At 42.6% G+C, this 23,795-nt stretch overlaps 1 protein-coding gene across 5 annotated transcripts in view; it reads left to right on the top strand.

Annotated features, from left to right (window-relative positions):
• LOC119169592 (cell adhesion molecule Dscam1-like) overlaps positions 1–23,795 on the top strand; it is a 202,147-nt gene that overhangs the window by 132,588 nt on the left and 45,764 nt on the right. For all 5 annotated transcript variants that reach the window (XM_075887265.1, XM_075887267.1, XM_075887264.1 and 2 more), the window contains exons 4-9: positions 1,116–1,262; positions 8,893–9,010; positions 10,634–10,809; positions 14,450–14,746; positions 18,109–18,540; positions 21,382–21,543. In XM_075887265.1, the coding sequence (XP_075743380.1) occupies positions 1,116–1,262; positions 8,893–9,010; positions 10,634–10,809; positions 14,450–14,746; positions 18,109–18,540; positions 21,382–21,543 (1,332 nt within the window). The remainder of the gene's footprint in view (positions 1–1,115; positions 1,263–8,892; positions 9,011–10,633; positions 10,810–14,449; positions 14,747–18,108; positions 18,541–21,381; positions 21,544–23,795) is intronic.

Here is a 23,795-nt window from a genome sequence, read left to right as displayed (position 1 = left end):
ATCTCCCCAGTGCCCAAGCGTCGCCGTGCTTATACCAGCGAGTGGTTTCCACGCGGGCGTCGTCGGGAGATGAGTCATCCGAAATGGCGACGTTGTCGGTGCAGCTTTGTAACGGTGAACGTCAAGTATGCCGTTACTTCGTGTTTACGCTTTATGCGCAGCAAAGCAGATATCTCTGGCTCCTGAATAACATTCGGTATTTGTGTGTGAGAGAAAGCCGGTTATGCGCGTGCGTGAATATACAGATGGTGTATATTGGCGTGGTGTAAGGCATATCACGCAGCGTGTTCTCGGACATTTACGTTTTCTTTCGCGTTTGATAAAACGACTACGCGAAGTGAGGTCATTTACGTAACGAGGGTGTATTAGCCGAACACATCCTGCAGTTTCTCTAGGATCCCCACGATGAACAACGTTACGGCTCGTTATTTGTCGTTGAAGAACGGCCATGTGAAGGTGGGTAGCATACCTTACACGGCTCTCGTGCACTAAATTGTGGCTAGATACGCGAAAAGAAGCCAGCATGTTGGTATAGTTCTGAGTAATTTATTCTTTTGTAGGACAACTACCGACGTGCCTTTAAAGCGAACATCATGGGCTACAACTCTAACTTGCTAACCTTACTTTTTTCATTTCTTTATTGTTCGATATGACCTAACTATCTCAGGTTACAACCTTAGAACAGATAAAAGTTCTACAGCGGCTTCAACATCTGTCAGTGAAAGAGATTTATGCTAAGCGGCTTGCGCTTCAACATTAGGCAGTTTTCCGGACGATTGTCAACGCTACAAGCTTTATTATTGAACAGTTCATAGCCCCTACTTCAAATATCTCGTTTTATGGATAACATATTTCGCAATGCTTGCTGAAATTCAGCCAAAAGTCCAAGCTATCAACGAAAAAAAAAACTAGAGACATGAACATGTATCTGCTTGTAAAAATCCTCTACCCTAATTGCACTACATATGCTTCATGTCATAAACTTAAGTAAACGAAGACCGGTGTGGGTGCTGATCGTAGTGAAGAAAAATTGTTGGCGAGAATTCCATTTCATAACAAGTCAGCATTATTATATGTCACGTTAGGTGACTCAATATCTTTCATTTTGTGTGCAGACGAATACTTGGTGACGAGCGATGGGCAGCTGTACATCCGAGAGGCCCGAGACTCAGAGGAACTCCTACGATACCGCTGTCACACGGAAAACACCCTCACTCGTAGGAAGAAGACCAGCATGAACTTCGTCCGCCTGCTTCTTAGAGGTGAGTCGGTCCGTTCATAGTGGCAACTCGAGCAGAGGAAGTGAGCCGTCTGAAATGAACCTTTGCAGCTCAAAAGCTGCACAGCCCAGTTGGGCAAACATTCGGTTGACGCTGTCGAAGATAAAACGTAAAGAATGATGCTTTGCGCGTACTTTTGTCACTGTCCCGAAAAGTTTTCGTATTACCGAACGGCAACTATACAGCATTTCATTGGCTGTAAAATGCTCATAAAATGGCTAGCTGTGACAGTAACTTACGGTGACTCTTTTTATCTTCTTTCACGCTTTTGTTGTTGTAGATGATCTTCGCAATACTGTTTGATTCAACTCTGAGACGTTGCCTTGAAGCGATGATAAATCGTTGATCAAGGACTGTTCCTGGCACCAGTGTTTCGTACTTCACCAACCATATAGCGTCCCACATTAACAAAAGTTGAAACACGACAAGCAATATTGTTTTTTTTAAATTAAGTTGAAAATAAGCACTTATTCGGAATTCATCTTGTTTTACTTTCGTTTAGAGGTTTTGTGAAGTATGGTGGTCTACCAACACGCCCAAACCTGCTGCGTGCCAGAGTTATAACAAGTGGGCTTGAAAAATGAATGGCCGGCTTGCTGGATTTTACACTAAAGAGCTTTTTTTTTCTTTATTGACTTCTTGACTACAGGTCAAGCTAATATGACAATCACTATCACACGTGTTTCATGCGTGATAACGCGTCAAACAAAGATATTACATCTTCAACACAGTTGGTAGTCTTATACACATCTCGATCTTTTATAACAGCTTGCGCAAAACACTCATTAACGGATAGAACTCTCACATCACAGTGTCTGTACGATAGCATACTACGCCAAACCGAATGAAGACCAAGTAAAAATATAACATCCAAATTTTGCACAGAACTATCACAAGGCAAAAAACGAATTCTATATGAAGTAAGAGGTAAATCTTTTTTTAATGTGTCTGTAAAATGTCCCTAAAGAAAATAGCGTTCTTACAATCAATAAACACATGTTCAATGGTCTCAGGTTTGTTACACAGGAGACAGCTGCTTCCCCATGGTACATACATCACTCTCTCTTTGAGCCACGTTTTTACTGGCAAGGTTCCCGTATGAAGTTTAAAAAAGAAGGTTTTCACATCGGGTGGTATACACATGTTTTTTACTCGCTTTAGTACGTCATGACTATATGATTTTTCATACCTTGAACGGTACAGGGGCACAGGAAAAACATTCTGTATGAGGTCTTTCATAAGGCGCTTTCTTTTCACATTAGTTAGGTAATCTATCGAAAACCTCGCCCTTAGGAAACGATATGAGAACACTACTTCGCGCAAGAACGGTGACAAGGTGTGTCGTTCTCGCCTGTCTGAAGATACAAAGAAGTCAGGCATGTGGTGTAACAGCGTTGTTTGAAATAAAGAACGTAAAAAAGAGTCTCTCTGGTCTCTGATGAGCAGGAAACGTGATATTACTTGGTTAAGAAACAGATGGCACAGAGACAGCCCTCCTTGCTTAACTCGCCGAAACAAGTTCGTTCTAAATGTTCTCTCCCACGTAGAGCTCCAGATGAACGTGGCGAATATCCTGTGGACTTTGTGAATGCTTTTACGCGTACAACTAAGTACCTGCAAAAGGTACATAATTTTAGCAGCCAGAAACACGTTGCATACAGCTGACCGAGAGAAAATTGATAAGCCACGACCGCCCCATTCGTCGGTGGTCACGCGCAGTTATTCAGCCTTTCCAAGCCAAAATGCTTCACTGTCTTGATACCTGTGCAATGGTACCCCTAGGTAACGACTAGGCATCTTATGCCACTGAATATTTCCAAAGGAACTGGGCGTAAGGTCCCAATTACAATGCCATAAACCAATGCTTTTCTCTTTGTTCATTAAACTTCCACTCGTGTCACAAAACCTTTGAGTGGTTTTTAATAACGAAGTGACACTCTCTCTATCAACTGCAAAAAAGGCAATATCGTCGGCGTATGCCAAAATATACCAAAGTGCTCTAAATCGACGCTACGAATTACCAGCGGCGCCTAAAACAACTGCCCCATGACGATCGAACGTGATTACAGTCGAATCAAATATAAAAGAATGACTGATCGCATTACAGTAGAAACCAGTAAAACCCGAAAGTGAAACGTGTTTTCGCAGGAGTCGTTGGTTGCTTAGTTTACCATTATATATAAGAGCTTTCAGAATGTCTAGTTGTGTATGGCGGCTGTAGCACCGTTTGACTTGAATTTACCAATTTTGACGCTAATTTGCGCATTTTAAACTCGGAAATTGAGATCCATCTTCATAATAAAACCTTTGTGGTAGTTGAGCTAGTCAACCCGCACTTGGAAACAGCATGTCATACATCTCGCTAAATGATGACCTGAACTACACATAGCATATAATATTCCCTTTACAGCATAAGCACTCAACCAAATCGAAGTCGTTAGAGGATATAAAGGACAAGAAGAGCGCTTCCAATAATAGGGTGACCTACGTCTATTCGTGTTCTTGTACGCACTGTCACACAACGCACTATATATCACACAACGTTCGTAGCATGAGCTTCGAACTCGTGAAAGCGTTTCGCTGTCCGCTGGCGTATATCTGATTGCACTGAACCAATAAATTACGTTACATTCACCTGTTGACGCCATTGACTTTCCATGACACTTATTGCAGCGCTTATCTTTGTCGGTGCCACCCAATTCAAAGCAATATTTAGCGAAAAGAAAAACTTCGTTTGTTCCTGTGAGAGTTTCCTGCAATATTCCACGTATGGCATGTGCTGCATTGAGACAACTATAAGAGCTCCCTGTTGGCGCTCGGTGGTGTCATTATGCTGTGCGTCACTTCCACCCTCCTAGACGACGACGGCACCCATTATAGAAGACGGCGGCGAGAGGCAGAAGGTGTGACAGATTCTACCTGTAACGTTCTGTGCACGTGTTCGGTAGTGCAGTGTGTAGCCGGCACCTATCGTCGCCGCTCATGAGGTCGCAAGTTCGAGATCTGGCACGAATAAAACTTTATTGTATTTTGCTCGTGTGCATTTTGCCGACGTCATTTTCGTAACAGAAATGATGTTAGTGAGCTGCCGGAGGACCCCGGCAAGAAACACTTTCTTGTTAAAGAATGGAAACATTGACTTGTAAACTGTTTCTAGTGGGAATTCGTTCCGTCTTTAATCAGGCGCTCAGTGGGAGTACTCAGACTTGCGCGAGGAGCGATCTCTTCCCCAATTGGTTTCCGAGTGAGGCCATCGGCATCATCTCCGGTTTGGTTTGAGTCTATCTGACACCTCACTCATATCGCTCACGAATGCACACGCGAATACAAACGTGTTAACAATTCTGGGCAGCCGTGGATTTTTAGAAACACTTGCATTTAAGCCCGTGGGTGTTTTAGAATTGTGCGTCCCACCCCAATAGAGCCCCTACAGCTACACTCTGTAAAGAAAGGGTACCTTGTCCTTTTTCTGTGAGCCCCGCGGCATAATTTGTCCGAGCTTCGGTCCCTTCCTGTCACAAGTTATCTTTTCGTCGATTTTTTTTCCTCAGTTTTGCATTACAACTACTTCTAATAACATCCCTTATGCTTTCCTTGACATCAATGTCTGTTAGTTTTCATTATTATTGCTAATTCTCATTAATAATAACAAAGAAAAACGAGTGCTTAAACTTGCCCTTCTTTCCTCATTAAGCAGATTAATACATGCGGCAGACGAGAACCTACTAAAAAGTGTAACACGTTTTTTTTTTCTGTGAGCGTACGAGTAAGACGTGTGCTCGTCAAATCAGCAACATTCTAAGCTACCAGGAAAGATAGCAAGGCTGAAACCGTCTGTTGAGTGGAAATATATTCCTATCGGCGGAGCTCATTAAGTTACTCAAAAAATGTGGCTACCTGTGACTGCATTGCGCTCCCGACAACGTCGATTCAACGAACCCACACAGCACACTCTAATCGTTGGAAGAAAGAAAGTGAGCGGAATGTACAGTCACAGAGAACTTAAACAAACTTGAGAAGTCTGTCCTTAAAAGAGGTTTATTCAGCAGTCAAACACAACTGCACGCATCGCAGCTGCGTCGCGGTAAGTAAATTCTCATTCGGCGTTCTTTCGCGCAAACGCTTTCTTCGCAAAACATTGCTTCGCGCATTCCTCAAGACAAGCAATTCTTCCAAGTGGTGCTGACTTGGTCCTTGTGTGCGCGCGTTGAACACTTCACTCGTGTTGCATGACCGGATGAAAGGAACTGAAGGGAAGAAAGTATAAAAAATAAACGAATACGAAAAGAAAGCTTTGGCTGAGCAGGAACTGCAGTTTGTTCCGAGCTAATTACGAAAACCTGCTGCATTCGGCTAATCCCGCCGGGAGCATATCGCGCTACCGCTTTGTAAATTACCGGTGGATGAGGGGAGCTTGCTGCGGCGGGCGGGGGGGAGGGGAGGCTGTGCGAAAAGAAGTACTGTGGCTTATGTTGTATGCGGGCGACGGAACATGCGGAAGTGAAACTGCTATACTCGAACCAGGGCTGCTTTGCAAGCGAGTTCGCCACCGCCTGGAAGGTAATGCAAAGATAGAGCCGCCTAGTGAGACTGAAGAAATAACTGAAAAGTCATTGAAGAAAACGAAATGTCGACAGATGGGAGGGGAAGTTTTCCTTAATTCTGGGCGCCTTTGAAAGTCATGGCGAGTGAAGATTGGTGATTGTATAAGCCATGCCCCTTTTATTCTTCCGTAAATCTCCTATCTACACAAGCCGTAATCTGGAACGCCTGCAGTGTGCGCTTTTTTCTTAAGCGCAGACGAAGACACGGGCATTGAAGGGAAAAGTGCGCACAATTTCGCTGAGAGGCCATTTCAAGGATGGCAAGACTGAGCGAAGATAAGCTGCACTAGAAGAAGACTGCTGAAATAAAAGAAAAAGAGGAAGACAACTACCTCTATAACTAAACAAAAAAATGAATGTTTTGAAAGTAAATATTTGCCCTGAGCATTCTCACTGAAGCAAGGATTACTCTGTGGTCGCACAACTAGCATAGAAATTATGATATCAACAATTTAGTTGATGGAGAAATACTACATCGCACGTATACATCAAAATATTAGGGCCGCAAAGATGTTGCGGTCTTTTTATCACAAAAATTCGATGTACGACATCTTACTAATTTTGATGTAGTCAAATGTTAAGTTTTATAATTCTGAAAAAAAAACAATTTTCAAATACACCCACACAAAAAAACTAAGAGCTTGTGGCATGGCTGATGCGGCATGCTTTGCGGACCTTTTTGTTTATGCAAGTAATATTACAATATAGCGTAGCAGGTATTTAAACTCTGAATATGATATTCGCAGGCAATATTTGGAATGACCTTGAGTCGGGAAAACTGATTTAAATAGATTATTAAAGTCTGCTGTCCAAACAGACCAAGTTAAGCGTGAGGGATTTATAGCACTGAACAATATATACCCTGTTTTGATATCATGTAGAAAGCTTTCTGTAGCATATGACATCATCATAGTGAAATACTTGCGTACAGATAAGCTTTTTCTGAATAAAGTGCCACTGCCTACTAACATGAATGCAGTCTCTGTGACCGAAACAAATAATAAGAAGTTAAGATATTTCCTTGCGCCAGCTTCATTCGCTTCAATGTTGAGAGTGAAGTACTGCGCTGTTTAGAATAATATAAAACAAATACAACCGTCTGATATATAAAACTTATGAACTATGCAATCTGATCTTAATTTATATGTGATAAGTCGGCAAAAGAGTACCAGAAGAGAAGAGCAGTATAATTGCGTCTCAATTTGAATATTTCACCACATTTTGCAAGATGTCAAATGAAGATTTCTGCATACCAACTCATTAGACGAGATTGAATGCGAGATTTAACGGAGCCAGTAAGTTAAAGAAATTAGATGTTGCCATTTACAAAACTGCTATTGAAGCCAATGTTCGATTCAAGCAGCTGGTATTGGAACTGACGGACTTTTAAATAAGCAGCACATAAAAACAGTAAAAAATGGGGCTGTTTCTTCAGCGTATGTTTTGAGCAGACACAATGCCCGTGCTATACAGTTGCGCCTGTTGTGGTTCATTTGATACGAGTAGCAGTCACGGCGCTCGAAACCTGCAGCCCAAACAGCGAGCATCGGCAGTGACGTATTGCAGGTCGTGGAATACGAACCACGCCATATAGGGAACGTGACTTGCATGCTCATTTATTTGCCGGCCTATGTACACCAAGGACGTTGAATCACGAAATGGGAGCACATTTTTCGGACGGCCATATAAAGAAAGCTCGGGCTGTTGAACAAAATAAAAAAATACCGACAAGCAAAATGTAAGGCGTTTGCCTTTATATAGAGCAAAACGGCAGGAAAAGACAGATGTCGGCGTGTTTTCTCTCAAGCCTTTGGATATGTGTACAATGCGTCTTTGGGAAACAGGAGATTCACTATAGTTAGGGCCAAAAAAAAATTAAATTCTACGAAGAAAAGTCGCACATAAATTTATTAGCCCTCTTTCCAAGCGCATAGCGACGGATTCGGCAATCGGTGGGTTCCTATATTGCACAAAACTCAATATATTTCAAAACATCCGTGCACACGTCTTTAAGGGCGTACAGAAACGAAATGTTTTGCTGGCAGTATTATTTCGTTTCAGATTGGCTTTATACGGGGGGTCTTCTCAGAGAGCCAACTTTGATCAGCCAGTTCTTGCATAAGAAGCCGATTTCACACACGACTGCGCTTGGCCTTTCAATCGAATTTGATATTCTTATTCAAAACTAGCAGCCACGTGAATATCGCACAAAAAAGTATACCAATATTGCCAATGACAAATGCGTGATTTGCGATCGAACAAAAAGAAAAACACCGCTTAAACGGGCTTAAAGCGCTCGTTTACCAGTCAATGGATTTCGTTTCGAAGGTCACCTGATATTTTGTGGTAGCAATCATGGAGGCAAATTGTGGTCTTGCGTGCGTCGAAGGGTAAAATATGTCTTTGCTGCTTCAACGACATCTGTTGCGGCTGAACAAACACACTCGCATGTACATTGCCAAACGGGAGACATTTCGTAAGCACCAGCTCCCCCCCCCCCCCCCCCCGTATCTTTTGAGAATTCAGCAGAAAATCTATGAATGCTGTTGAGTAACATGTTAGGCCGTAGAGTTAGGTGAAAAAAAAACACAAGGATGACTTCATTCTGCAGAAAGGACAACGCGCGGAATTTCTTTCCCAATGATAGAGCCTCCCTGACTTATTCAGCGAGGCACGGGCATTACCATAATATGTAGAAGTTATACACATTGCGAAACCACCTAATGGTGGGGGCAACAAAAAAGATGAAGGTATCTAATACAAGCAACGCTTTGAAAAAAGTCTGTTATTTCTTCACGAAGGCGATCGCAATCAAGGATTGACAGTGTATATTTTACTCTTTGAAGCCATAAGCCGGAAGAGCGCTTTGTGTTAGAGCAATGATACCGTTTCGCAATAGTAACGCTTCTCTTAGCTTCGTGCTAAATAAAAAGAAATGTATGTTCATTCCTGAAACAAAGCAGAGTCATTGATTTTTGTCGGCATCTCCTTTTTTTTCCTCCTTGCAGAGCCTGTGGTGATGCAGATGCCATCTATCGTGCACCGCAGTAGCCGTGTGCTCAGCGACCCTGGCCAGACAGCCGAGTTGCTGTGCGCTGCCGAGGGGTTTCCAGTGCCATCTTATAGGTCAGCTCACACACGGGCAGCGTTACCTCCAGTTCATGTCTCGTTGGGAGATTTGTCTTTCCTCGCACGCTAGCGCATCACAGACAACAAAATGACTCCGAGCAATACCGAATGTGACTGTCTCGACTCTCAATCCAAGTGCTCGGGTACAGCCATTACGCTACCGAAATGCGGCTTTGGATAACGGAGTCTTATAACGAAACTTTTATTGTTGTGGTGGAGCACACTTGCCCTTAAGTTACGATAATTCGCGTGTAGGTGTGCATTGTACGTGGGCTGGGACTACTGCCGCACGCCTTCCATTTTAAACATTTATTGTTGGTGAAGCAAACAGTATCGAAAGTACGTTACTGCAGCTAAATGACATTATTTCTTTAACAGAAAACTACACTTAAAACGTTTCTTTGAGCCAAAGGTTGGTTTTCGGTTTCCTAACGTCGATTTCGTGACATCAATTACAGAAAATGGAGTCCCCTCGGGCTTTCAGATGATAGTTGTCTAGTTTAGAAAACTGGAAATTCAATTCGAGTTAGGTGAAGAAGATTGGCTGTATATATATATATATATATATATATATATATATATATTATAAATATATATAGCCCAGTGTACTGATGCTACACAATGCTGCTACTCACTCTTCCATGTAAGAATTACTTGAAAGCCACTATACGGAATGCAAATATTCACTGTATGGAAGAAATATGTTCATTTGTATTTATTTAGCTGCATTACGCGGAAAAGCACCTTGTCAAAAAGATTACTCTTGGGTCACAAAAAATATCTAGCAGAAATGGCATTTCTGTCCTCTCGCAACGAGTTACAACCCTGATGGCAGTTAAAAGGTCAAACTTCTTTTTAACTTTTGCGTTAGTTACCAGATGGCTGTTTTCACAGAACTTCATTCTTTCAGAACCGAAGCATGAAAAAAAACGGTGCTCGTTGCTTCTGCTGTGCCACCCCGTTCTAAAGATTCTATTCGCTGTTCACATTCTGAAATAAATACGAACTCCGCCCCAAGAACTGTGGCGCGTTAATTCATCTCTGAAAGAGAGTCATGGTAAGTGGTTTCAGTACTAACCATAAATATTTTTTTCCTTATGTAAATACTACAAAATTTGTTAATCGAAAGTTGGCCGTCACTTATTATAATGCTAAGTTTTGCTGAGCGATAGAGTAGGAATATTTGTCGATATTCACCAGGAAGTTCAAGTTTTAGACCGAGAATTCGCGATGCGAACATATATGCCTGTGTGCAGCGGGGGGGGGGGGGGGATTCACTGTCAAGAAATAGGAGAAGGGCGGTTAACGTCACGTAAATTGTCAATCGACATTGAATCAGGCATTTACGAAAATTCTCGCTGGGTACCGCGAACACCTGGGATAACGTCCTGAGCCTCTTTGTCGGTGACCCCGCCGACAGTCGGTCGGATTGGCTTCATGAGATTGGATATCTTGTTCCGACCATCTGGACGCTACGTCTCCAGACTTATCAAGTTCTATTCAAATGTAGTGAATGCTATCACGGAAATCACGTACTTTGGATCACGTGACAGATGCTTTGAGGGTTGCTCCGTATGTTGATTGCAAAGATGTCACCTGCGACCACTTCCTTTAAAACAGCTGGTACAAGCGCGACGGTCAGCGGATGCTGCCCGTGGAGTCCGGGCCCCGCGTGCGCCAGGTGGCAGGCATTCTACAGTTTCGAGAAGTCGAATCCAGTGACGGAGGATCCTACGTTTGCGTCGTGTCTAACAGCGTCGGCGACGCCCAGGTTGACCTGGAACTCGTCGTCACACGTGAGTATCTTGCATGATATTCTGCACCAAGCGTCATGGTTCCAGTGTCGGATGGGACATCAATGCGTGACAGTGCATGGAATTGTGTGCGAACATTTATGGCGTGCGAATATCGCTGTTGCGTGGGCAGTTATATTATAATACTAGGCTAGCATTTGTTAACATTAAATCATGTTTACGTTTTGTAGTGCGATTGGTGTGTGCAGGCTCATTCATGTCAACTTTTGTGCTGTTTTGTGATTATTGAGATATCGATGCCGAAAACTATCATATTAGAGAAGAGAAATAGCCAGAGACACGTGTAGACACCAAGCTCTCCTCGATCATTGATGGATATGTGGGGTTTAACGTCTCAAAACTACCATATGATTATGAGAGACGCCGTAGTGGAGGGCTCCGTAAATTTCGACCACCTGGGGTTCTTTAACGTGCACCCAAATCTGAGCGCACGGGCCTACAACATTTCCGCCTCCATCGGAAATGCAGCCGCCGCAGCCGGGATTTGAACCCGCGACCTGCGGGTCAGCAGCCGAGTACCTTAGCCACTAGACCACTGCGGCGGGGCAAGGGCAGTCTTTCAAACATACCGCGTTTATCGAGAACCAGGACAAATTATGTAAACAAGTGCTGCATTACCAATCAATGCAAATGGTTGACGAATCACAAAATGACTTGTAGTTTGACGTCAGTCAGGGGACATTTAAAAAGAAGGTTAGAGAAGTTATAAAAAGGAAATAACTTACCATCACTTATCTATATTTTGTAAAAAGTGTAGGTAGAATTTGGCCATCATATATTTATTAGTGTTCGAAAAGTATGTCGTTTAATTATGATATACGATGCATTCATTTTTGTTTCTGGTAATATTCGTAGATTGTATAATTTGTGTATAAGATTTGCGCATCGGTATTACGTCAAGTTTCTCATGTGTTGCTTCCTTTTTATTGCTGTATTTCTTTTGTTAGCGCGCATGTGGTACATGACATGTTATTTTTGTTGCTTTTGTATCGAAAAAAAAATGCGCCTACAGGTGCAGAGGCCTTTGTCCGGTGTATTACGTCTTTTGCTTCTGCATCACTCTCCTTGTATTTCAAGAACTAAAATAAATCACTACTACTACTACACGTACATGCATACCAGTGGCACATACTCGCCCCTGGGTATCTGCCACTGTTTTTTGAAAAGTGCTTGATGAAGTCCACGGCTACTTTTTGACCCTATTCATGTCATGACCAGCGAGACGTATTCGTCACACCATCTTATCATCCCTACTGATTTTGGTGTACCCCATGTCAAGGGGGTGATCATGGGAGCACCCTGACCTAGGCGGATATATATGTATATATATATATATATATATATATATATATATATATATATATATATAAACCAAAAGTGCTAGCACAGTACACACAGAAATGCTTGGCATTTAAAAAATAAATAAATGAATAAGCACTCTCGTTGCTAATGAAGCTCGTTGTGCGTTACCGCGCAGATTGTAGTTTTGTGGTGTTTTCACTCTCACTTTGAGTAACCGGCTAATGTTAGAGCAGGGCACTTTTGCAGAAATATATATATATATATATATATATATATATATATATATATATATAGCAAACAGCTTGCAAGCCTCTCACATTCATTTTGATTCCGCACAATGGCTTGATTCGATTGATTGATACGCGGGGTTTAACGTCCCAAAACCACCGTATGATTATGAGAGACGCCGCAGTGGTGGAGGGCTCTCCAAATTTCGACCACCTGGGGTTCTTTAACGTGCACCCAAATCTGAGCACATGGGCCTACAACATTTCCACCTCCATTGGAAATGCAGCTGCCGCAGCCGGGTTACGAACCAGTGACCTGCCGTTCAGCAGCCGAGTACCTTATCCACTAGAACACCACGACGGGGCTCCGCACAATGGCTCATATTATACTAAAAAAATTGCGGTTGCTGCTACAGGTCACACGCTGTTGAAGCAGAACGCGTTAATGTGAGAGTTCCGGAAAATCAGTCTGTATGTGCCTCGCATTCGTAAGGGTTTGAAACCATGCAGAGAAATATAATATACATATTGTAGGGAAGATTGCTGATCAATTCTTGGTGCCATGTATCCTCTGAGCACCACGTAGTTCCTTTCAAGTCGGTGTTGCTATGGGCTTCTTCGGTGCAAAACGAGAAACTAAAAAGGCAGTATAGCAGCTGGTATTCATAAAGATACAACAAAAAACGTGCGTTTTTGCCAAGTGCACGCAAAAGCACGGTCGATAGCAGACATCCTGAATAGGAACAATATGTTTCACATGGATTCAGATGGAAGGTTTTTCCTGCAATAGAAAATATCGATTGGGGAAAATGTCAGCAGTGTTAAAGGCGCAGTACGTACGTCTACCTTTTTTAAACCGATAGTTCATTTATACGCACTATATATTTCGGCTGCCCGAGACAGATAACCTGCACATTTGTAGAGAATGAGAGATACCTAAGATGTTTCGAATATATTGTCAGTTTTGTATATCATGCGAAGCAGTTTGAAGGCTTTTTAAGAGGAAAGGTGAAGGATTTCACAATGCGGAGTCAGATAAAGACTGGAGTACTCGTTTAAGTAGAGCAAGTGTTTCTGCAATGGCAGTGTACGGATGCCTTTCAGCTGCAATCCAGCGATACTACTGATGATCACAGCATGATGACAAAAGTGCGAAACCTTATCGGTGGCATCAGCCATAGGGTTTTATAAAAGTAACTAAAGGGTATTCTGGCGGTGCGATCCTTCAGCCACCATGGGAATAAAGAATATGTACACAAAGTTGCCTAATATCTTATCTGTTCTTGCGGCTTGCAACGCACTTGTGGCTTTGTTTTTTCCTTGTGTTTTTGCGTGTGATTCCGAAAAGAATGGATCACGGTGAAGTTTGCAAGCTGATTTGAATTCGCTAGAATAAAAGGCAAATTTGCTGAGGGGAAACAACTGAACACCTTCAGATTTTCATATTGTGACAAAGTGGCTTCCGGCCCCGTGAAGCAAGACAGAGCCGAAAAAATGAAGACTAGTCTTTTTTTTTTTTGCACTGCTCACCAATCCCGTGCTGGCTGAAACGCCGTGCTTTGCAGCTTCCACAGACACTAGCACCATAGTCCACTTTGATAAGTATAGCCGTAAACTGTATGGTAACAGCAACCAGTGATATTATTTTCCCTGCACTTGCACTACAGCATTTATTTCCTGTTTTTAAAATATTCGTAAAATGTGTTTAGAAAAAATAAGACTGCCACGAAGTCTATTGTTCTGGTTTAAGATGTATACTAGATACACGCTACATTGGAGCATGAGTGTACTTGAGATGAGGGGCTGTTTACTGTCAGAATACTGAGTTAAAACTTATTGAACGAGTTAATGCAAAAGAGAATATGGTTTTCATGAGAGTGGTTGGGATAGTGGCGGCGCCTAGCAGAGTAGATCTCAACCACGTTATTCTTGCTACGAGGGCTTCGATATCCACTGAGCGGTGCGACGAAGCACTAAGTTAACTCAATGAACGCAACATCAGCCCATGAACACTGAGGTGTGAGTGCAACTACCAGACGCCCTAATCAATGAATAAGGCCCCTTCCAATTTTGTGTTGCCATCCGGTGCGCAGCGAAGCCGTGGGTGACAGTGACTCCGGCGAACGTCCGAGCCGAGGTCGGCCATGCAGCCGCGTTTCGCTGCAACGCCTCCGGACTGGACTGGGGTGTGCTGGATGAGACGAGCCTCGAGTGGAGACACAACGGACGCCGCGTGATGCCCGCAGCGCAGCAGTCGGTGGTGGGAATGGGCCGTTCGCGTGTGCTGCACCTGCCTTCGATCAGGCGCCAGGACCAAGGAATGTACCAGTGCTTCGTGCGGCTGTCCCCCAAGAGCACCATACAGGCGGCAGCCGAGCTCATTGTTGGCGGTGAGGGAGTCCTTTTGTTATGTACTCGCGCGTGATTGTGCCGCAATCACCATTCTTCGACACTTTGGTGTGCCGATGTGTTTGACAGCAGATGACTTGGTATTCTACGAAGAGAAAGAGAGAGGAAGGCGAAGACGAAAGAGAAAGCAGCAAGGTCAACCAAGCTGTGGCTTGGTTGACTACAACGCATGACGGGAAAGAAAGTGAAACAAAAGGGCAAAAAAACAATAAACTATAGACTAAGAAATAGAAGGGTGCTCCGTAAGCTTTAAGGGGCACAATACAAACTCGCGTTGGTAGTTCACAGAAGTTCGTGAAGTTCAGTTGCCTTCAGGTAGCTTGGTATCGCTTTCGCGTTGTTTTGCATGCACGAAACGGTCGACCAAGATCCCGGAATCATGTTTTCTGGTAGTTATCTTGCATTTAGGGGATGTAGTTTGGCTTTTACAACACACCGTGGAATATGGTAGGATGGGCAGTGACACAGAATGCTCTCAATTGTGTCCTCACAGTCGCATTTAAAGCGTGGACACATCACACAAAGAAGTAGTGGAAAAATCAATACACTAATTTTAAACTTTTCCATGCAAGCGCACATGTTTTAACGCATTAAACTACAAGCGACGTTTAGCTCTTCAACCAGCATCTAGATGTACGCATGAGCATGTTACGCGTACCTTCCGTTAGTCTTAGACTGATATAACTCGAGGCCTCATAGTCACCAGCAGAAAGATATAGTCTAAAACCGAGAGCATTACTGCTGAAGCTTGCATTCAAAGAACGTAGATACCGAGACAACTGATTGCATATGGCCACGGTCGGGATAATCATTCCTGTTGTTTGGCTGCAACTCATTGGCCGTAACGAGTTTATCGAACCGTGGCACACACTCCACATACCAACAAATGGATTGTCCTGATGGCGGAGAACAAACGCGAGAACACGAGACGCTATTGAAAGCAATGTGCACTCAACTCGAACGCTTGTATATAGTTGTTTGGTCCGGGCGAAGAGTGTAGAAAACGTGAGACATATTTGTGGCCCAGCGGATCTAATTACGGACCGTGAGAGGGCTTTCGTTTGCTCTGCTCGTCGTACAAATATTGTATTAGTCACCGGTGCACGCTGAGACAAACTATGCCTCGCTGCAAATACTGGACGCAAATTATCTCGCTAGACCGGCACTGTTGTGCTGGCAAAAAACGCTCAGCGGCTAGCCTTCACATCGTTCTCCGTATTGGGTGCGCGTTTGTAGAATGTTGAGCATGCGAAGACCCAGAAGGAAAGCTGACGCTATGGCGAAAATGTAGTAACGTTGTGTTTGGTTTTCGCATTAAAAGAATGCAGGCCTGTGAAAGCGTTGCATAGAGGGAAAGAGAGAGTTAGTTGGTGCCCCAAAGAGAAAAAGTTTGAGTCTGTGTCTCATTTAATCTGGTCGCAAATCATTAGCGTGTACCTTTATTTGCGTTGCAGTGAAACTCACCCAGACTGATAGTCGTTTCCACGATTGAGCTCTATTTGCATTTTAGAGCACAAATGACTAGCAGCAAAGCTTAGGTAGGGCTCTGTCTGCAATCTCAATTTCATTTATTTGCCTATCATTGTTTGTGAGACAGTCAAATTATAGAAAGACAAGTAAAACAGTGCTCATGCTGATTGGCTACCCAGCTTAGACGTACAAGTTGACTGTTACCACGGAAGGTTCTAGAGAGAGAATTGAATGAGGGAAAGGAGGGTAACCAGAATTTGAAGCATCCGGTTTGCTACCCTACACTAAGGAAAAGGAGAATGGGGAAGAAGGATAGGAAAAAAAGCAAAGAACGAAATCGACGCGCAAAAATGAAAAAAAAAAAGAAATTGAGCTGGGGTGCGTGGTAGTGGCCTATATAATAGGCCACTACCACGCAAAAAATTCACTAAGGCCTTCACTGATTTTTTTCTGCAAAGACAGATCATATCACCTTTCAAGAACTGATTGTTGTACTAACAAAGGTCTAGAGCTTAAAGGAATACATTCGTAATCCTGCGTATATTTAAACTGCTCTTGAATGGAAATGAATTTAAAATAGGGTGAACAGGTTTTTGAAGGTAAAACACTTCACCGATCTACTTGTTTAAAGAAAGCAAAGTAAAACGCAGAAGAAGATCACGCATCAGTGACAGGTATAGCTTTTCAATTATTAGAGATTAAACTATTTGGTGATATAGCTGGAACATACCTTATCTGCCACTGTAGATACTAAGCGCGCGAAAATTGAGGACACTATATTATTCGTGTGAAAAGAACCATTGAACGAGCATACGCAGTCAGCCATAACAATTAGCGGAGTGCATCAGAGGCCGGTTATTTGCATTTGATGTTTTTTTCTTCTCAGAAAATAATTAATACAGCAAAAACAAAGTTCATTCTGTGAAACTCACGCTTCCAGGCGCATGGCAACAGTTATTTTTCAACAGCATTTGTTAATTAAATGAAGGTAAAGACAAATATATTTGTGGCAAGTATGTTTTTATCGTATGTTTGCTTAGTTTGTGGGAATTTTGTTCTCAGACACATGTGCCTTTATAAAGAACTAGCGAGACAAAAAACGAAGGTGGAGCACAGTGAGGTTAACGAACATGTCTGGACGGCAGCTTGACACCTTGAGAAAAAGAGGATGTTTTGTTGATTATTTCTGCTTTTCAATTTTTCGTGTATCGCATCACGGCATATAATAACACAAGAGGGAAAGTCTTCGAGCTATCAAGTTTTACCAGTATAAAGCCTCAATATTTCCCCTTTAACTTTAGCTGCAATGTGGAACAACTGGTGCAAAGCTACTTGAGGCACATGGTTCTTGCACAAAAAAAAAAGCGTTATAATATATGGATTTAATTGGTCAGAGAACTTTATTTAAATGTACTGCGAGTTTGTGGGATGAACAAAAGGCCCCGCTCAGGTGATAGCCGGAACATCTTGAATCCTGGCGACTTTTTTGCCAACTGATTAGCCTAAAGCGCGTGTTCTGTCAGAGTTGTTCGACAATGTATTTAGGGGGCGCGGAGGTGATTGCTAGGCCCCAGCATTGTTTTGCTATCTTTCGACATTCGCATGGTATGTTTACTGAGTAACTCCATAACCACAATTTTCGAATTTATTCGCTTTGCATTCATCTCGGTGAATGAGGTGTGAAATAGCCAGGTTCAATTACCTTCTCATATGTAATTACCGCCAGTCGACTGACTGTTTTTTTCCTTAGCTTTTGGGGAGGTTGTGGGAAGACTCACCTTTGAAACTACTATTCTTGTGTGGTTGACACGTGAGATGGACATCAGTAATATAAGGCTATTGTTTTCTTTCTCTTTTCATGGACTGTCTTTAGATCAAGCTCCAAGGTTCAAATCAACTTTCGATGAGGTTACCGTGCGGCCGGGAAAGACCGTGTCACTGCGATGCGAGGCAATGGGTGACCCGCCTCCGCGCATCAACTGGTCTCTGGACGGCGCGTGGCCCATCGACAATCGCCACGGCCGCGTCCGTGTTCGTACTACAGGCCCGGACGCTAGTTCTGGCGCTCATGGAGCCGAGGTGTCAAGCACATTGTCCATTTCGTCCACCGAGGTACAAGATGGCGGCTCGTACGTCTGCGAGGCGTCCAACTACGCAGGCACGGCGTTGCACACGGCTCGAATCAACGTTTACGGGCCGATCTTCGTCCGAGCACTGGGAAACCTCTCAGCCTTGTCCGGTTCCACGTTCTCAGTGCAGTGCCCTTTCGGCGGATACCCTTACGGCAACATAGACTGGGACAAAGGTGAGTGAGATTCGCTTCAGATAATGACGAAGGTGCGTGCATGGTTCACCGCTGAGAGGGGAGAGGCAAGCCTGAGTAATTAAAGTAGACAATTGAGCCTGTTGGATATTCATGATCTGGCTATGAACTGTCCTTGTTCATGAACTGCTGTTGAAGACGTCTGCCACCCTTGTTTCATTTATACCTCGTTGTTTTAGTATACCTAGAGCAAGATTAACCACAGCGCCCATACCCCTCCCCCTCTTTGTATTGTCCACCCCAAAAACAAGCAAGCTTTACAATTGAATGCTACAATAGTAATCCATTAATGACATCCTTCCGAGAATCACCAGAATTTGTTACTGAGCTTTTTGAAAGTAAAGACAAAGGAAGTAATGGCCTGAGAGAAATAGTTCTAGATTATGGACTTTGGACTGTTAGTAATGAAGGGACAGGTTAGGCAGAGTAAAGCTAAGCCACTGACTTGTCATCCTCATTTGAACGAAAAAAACTGTCCACTCCCTCCCCACCCCCCAGCCCGCTTCCTCTATGCGTACTCTCACAGATTGGCATTAACACCATTAAGAAAAACAGTGGGAAAGACAAAGCCAGGTACAGTGAAACCATGTGAAACGAAATCTGACGCGCATTTTTCTTGATATCTAAATTGCAGGCAGGATATACCCGACTTAAAGGTCTTTTACTTGCCTGAATTTTATTACAACTCAGCGTTACTGTACATTCCAGTCTAATCGTGTTCATGGTGTGGTATGAACATACCTCTTGAGAGAGCTTCACAACCGCTTACTTAGCGGTTAATACGATAAGAGTATTGAGAAATACACAGAGAGCTTGAGAGAGGCCAGACATTATTTGTTTCGTCTTGCCCAGTTTATGCAAAATGTGGCACTTTTGTTCTCCCTTTAAAACTATATCATGAAAAAGAAGGTAAATGAATGTCCTCGTTACTCTGTCTTATACCTGCTATTTTCTCCTCTGTGCATATTATACAAAGCACAAGCTGCACTGTGGCAGTGATATGAATAAGCATTGTGTCACCTAATACTAATTTGAAAAGATGCGTTCTGTACACGCCTTTTTTACTAGCTTCTCAAGGGCGTTTAGTTCTTCACGACCAGGACAAATAAAAAAAGTGTACGTGACAGGAAGCCCTGTGTCGTGCTCGTTCTTTGTCTTTCAACCGGGTCGCACTGCCCACCTTTAAAGATGTGTTAATTACTAACTCACCCAAGCATGCCGTTTTAATTAAGTGTCTTCCATTGTTTCCTTCAAAATATCAAGTTACCACAAACATCTAAAGCTGAGATCTCCGCGTGGAAAGGAATGGCTACGCTGGGTAACACCACGAAGTCTGAGAAGACAGACGCTGCATGTCTGGTGGAGGGTTAGGAGTGGAGGAGGGCAATGTGGAGGGAAATTTAATAATGATAACCTCTTATTCATCATTACAAATCAGCGCCAGTTGGCTAACACACCTAACGGGTTTAATTATGGTGTGGCGCGTGACCCGCCACCGCTCTGCAAATCGACAGTCAAGTAAAATTAAGCAAGGTTTAAATTTGTTATTGATATAATATAGAAGTAGATGTTGATGCAAAATCATGGCACCGGCTACTCTTAGCTCTTGAGTGAAAGTCGAACACGTATCTTGAAGTAAAACATACAAAGCAGCGCATAGAAAATAGAACACTCGGGCACACATATGCAAAAACACATTTATACGCAATCAGTGTTGTGTGGCCTATGTACGCGTCCACATGGCCCTTTTGGTTCATGTACTCTCCTCGTCTTGGCGGCATAAGAGACCGTTGGCTGGCTGCCCCTTTTCAACCCTGTATAAATGACGTACTTATAGTACAACGTTGCAGGATTTGAGGGCGTGTGGTCTTACTACCAATGTTGCCTCCGCCATCAATGTAGGTAGAAATCATGAGCTCATATTTTTTGTATAAATAATTCAGTATACGGTTTTGTTTATTTCACAGTAGGTGAGACCGGCATTACGGTTTATTTTCAGCTTGCGGCATGCTTGTCATCCATTGTTTCGTGAAATTTATGGCTTTGTACAAACTTGGCATACAGCATATTTGCACAGTGCAAGACAACGAGTAGTTACGACGTAACTACAGGAGAAGAGACAAGGATAGAAAGAGCGCTCGTTGTCTACTCGTTGTCTACTACTTGTTTTCTTGCGCTGTGCGAATATGTTGATTCCCAATGACCAACTAGCCCAAGCATCTGTCTTATTACATTAGCATACGGGTTCTTCTGGTTGATTTGGTCAGATTAAAGTTCCGTCAATGCAGAGTGGCCTAGCTTACGGTGTTTTGGAGCTCGTAGTGACGCTCCGATCACAATTCTTTGTTGTCAGCCGTAAAGAAGCTCTGAACAAATAAGGTGGGCGTCTTGTATAATTCGAAAGTGGTGCTTGAAATTGTCGTTAAGTGACGCAGCAACGTTTGCTATAATGTTACAGGTATAAATACTAGCGCACAATCCGCAAGTTCAATTCCTGCCCTGACGACCAAATTCGATGCAACCGAAAAGTAGCATTCACAATCCCACTCTGTACATTAGTGGCCCGTTAGTGGATCTCAGATGGTCATCGTTGACCCAGAGTTTTATCGCAGGGCATTCACTATAACCGAATTGTGGTTCTGGCATATAAAAAAGGTCAGAATAAAAAGGTTGTTTTTAGCTTCAATGGTTAATCACAGCCCACAAATGTGTCATCGTAACACAGATATCAAAACAGCGATGTTTAGCATCCTACTTTATTAACGTTTAAAACGCGGTTTAACGCCGTGCCGGATTTCAGTTTTACTTTCCTAAACGACGCAGATGGTCGGCGGTTGCCGCTGAATCAGCGCCAAATGGTGTATCCCAACGGAACACTTGAGATCCACAATATGGACCGCGAGCACGACCAAGGCCAATACACGTGCACCGTTCATGGACCGGACTCCCAGGCTCTCCATCGGACAACATCGCTGTTCGTGCGCAGTGAGTGAGACATGATTCGGTCGCTGGTTGAACCACCTTCCAGTATTAACTGCTGTTTACAGTTGTAAACGCAAATAATGTGTATCTGCGTAAAAGGGTACTAGACATAAGAACTATGAACTGCGCTTTGATCGTTTTCGATTGCCTTTTTTCAGAACAACATAAGGTAAGCAAACTTTATCATATCAAATACCTTATCTACTCCACGAAAATAGCTATGTCCGTGAACTTTTGAAAGAACATAACACTAAAAACAGTGTGAAGAAAAAAGTTAAGATGTACTTCCTTTCTTGTAAGGAGCCTTAATTGTATTTTTTATTATAAATGTTTCCTTTGTGTCGTTCGTGCTTTTGCATATTAGATGAAAATTGCTCAATTTCTTTCTTTTCAAATGTATTTCTCTATTGTACTTCGTTATTATGTCAGAAATTTCTCCTTGTTGCATTTATATATATATATATTTGTAATATTGGTACTGCGAATCGGTGATGACTGTAATGTGTTATTTTAAAACGTATGTGTCGACATCTGTTATACGTGTTGAATGTGAATTTTGTGTCCCCTCATTCAAAAGCAGAATGAAATTTGTATCCTTTGTTGCACTTCACTTGAGCGAATGTATGGGTGGAGGGACCTTAGTCAGGCAGAGGTAATCTGCCTTTAGTCGCTTCAACCTAGACAATCATTGTTTTTGTCTGAATAAACAGTGAATGAATGAATGAATGAATGAATGAATGAACCAGTTAAGGGCTGTTCAGAAGGCCCCATCTCTAGCTGGTTATCCTACGTGAGAGCAGAGTGCCTTGGCTTTTAAAAAAAAGAAAACAGCTTCAGGAATATATTCTACAAGTGTTATTTAAGCAATCGCAAAAAAAAAGAAAAGATCAATAGACAGAGTAGGCATGAGAACCGTACAAATACGGAAGTAGCACATAGCCTAATAAAAGAAAGACATGAATATCGATATGAATAAAAATAAAACATGTGAGAACATCACCAGCATTCAACCAACGACGTCCAACTTTAAGAGAAGTTATCTTCTTCTTCTTCTTCGTATTATTATTATTATTATTATTATTATTATTATTATTATTATTATTATTATTGCCAAAGCACTGCATACAATATCCCACTCCTGGTTGGCGGCAAAGCTTGATGCATCCTCGGTTCTGCTAAACTTGATAAAAAACATGAGTGAGATGAAATAGCCATAAAAAATTGATCTTGAAAGCCACTTGTGGGCTGTACATACCCGACTTTAAAGGTTCTTTTATAATTACTTGAACTTTGTTAAAACAAGTCAGTGGCGATGTTTGCCCAATGTTTTCGTTTACGGATACATAGTTGTACGTTTCGCGTGAAATAAAATATGACATAAAAGTGTTCGAGTTCGTTAGTAGCACCTGTGTAATAAGTGAATTGCTTCGTGATAGGTTGACAAAGTATACGAAACAACATACCTTCTAACATCATAAAAAATATGTCTATTTCATATTCTACACTGTTTAGTTGTTGCTTATTTAGTAGTTACGCCTAGGAAGATTGAGCGACTTTCGTGAAGAAACTGGCGGGGCCCCAACATGTTTCCACGATGGCATGTTTAAAATTAAAATATGTGGGCCCTGAGCTTACTTAAACAGGCACAAATATAACACGAAAGAGGCGGGTCTTAATCAACCTAAGTGCTTCCATAACGGCACAGCCTTGTTAAAAACACTACCTGTCAATGAACGACCGCGTAATGGATTGCTACGCACACCTCCGCCTTGCGTTAGGCCCGCCGTTGATACCGAGCGGTGAATGGATTTAAAAAAATGTCAAAGCCTGCAGCGAGCTTGATAAGCGCCAGCTTAGCAATGAGGAAAGAATAAAGGGCACGTTATTTCAACACTTCACTTTACACAGCAAACAAGTTCTTGTTAACGTGTATGCCGCAATGTTGACTGCTGGGAACACACCACGTGGGAGGCACTTAATTATCGCAGTGAAAACAGAAAGCTAAACAAAGCGCAATATAGGTTTCCCAGTTCCATCACCTTGTTTCAGGACGATGATGGTTGCTTCGCCATTTGCTTACACTCCGGAATTTCAGAGAGCAATACACAAGGAAGCATTATGAAGCTTTAGTATACGTTATCAAAGGGTTGTTTTACAAGGAAGTGGGAAGAGAGAGAGTATTTTGGTGAAAGAGGAAGGGAAAAAATGACGATATTTTTGGCCTCCTGTAGAAAAGGGAAGTACAGCATCGCGCC

Source organism: Rhipicephalus microplus, chromosome 2 (assembly GCF_043290135.1).
Source record: "Rhipicephalus microplus isolate Deutch F79 chromosome 2, USDA_Rmic, whole genome shotgun sequence".
Classification (NCBI taxonomy): Eukaryota; Metazoa; Arthropoda; class Arachnida; order Ixodida; family Ixodidae; genus Rhipicephalus; species Rhipicephalus microplus.
The sequence above is the reverse complement of the archived record's forward strand: the minus strand, read 5'-3'. Positions and strand labels throughout refer to the sequence as shown.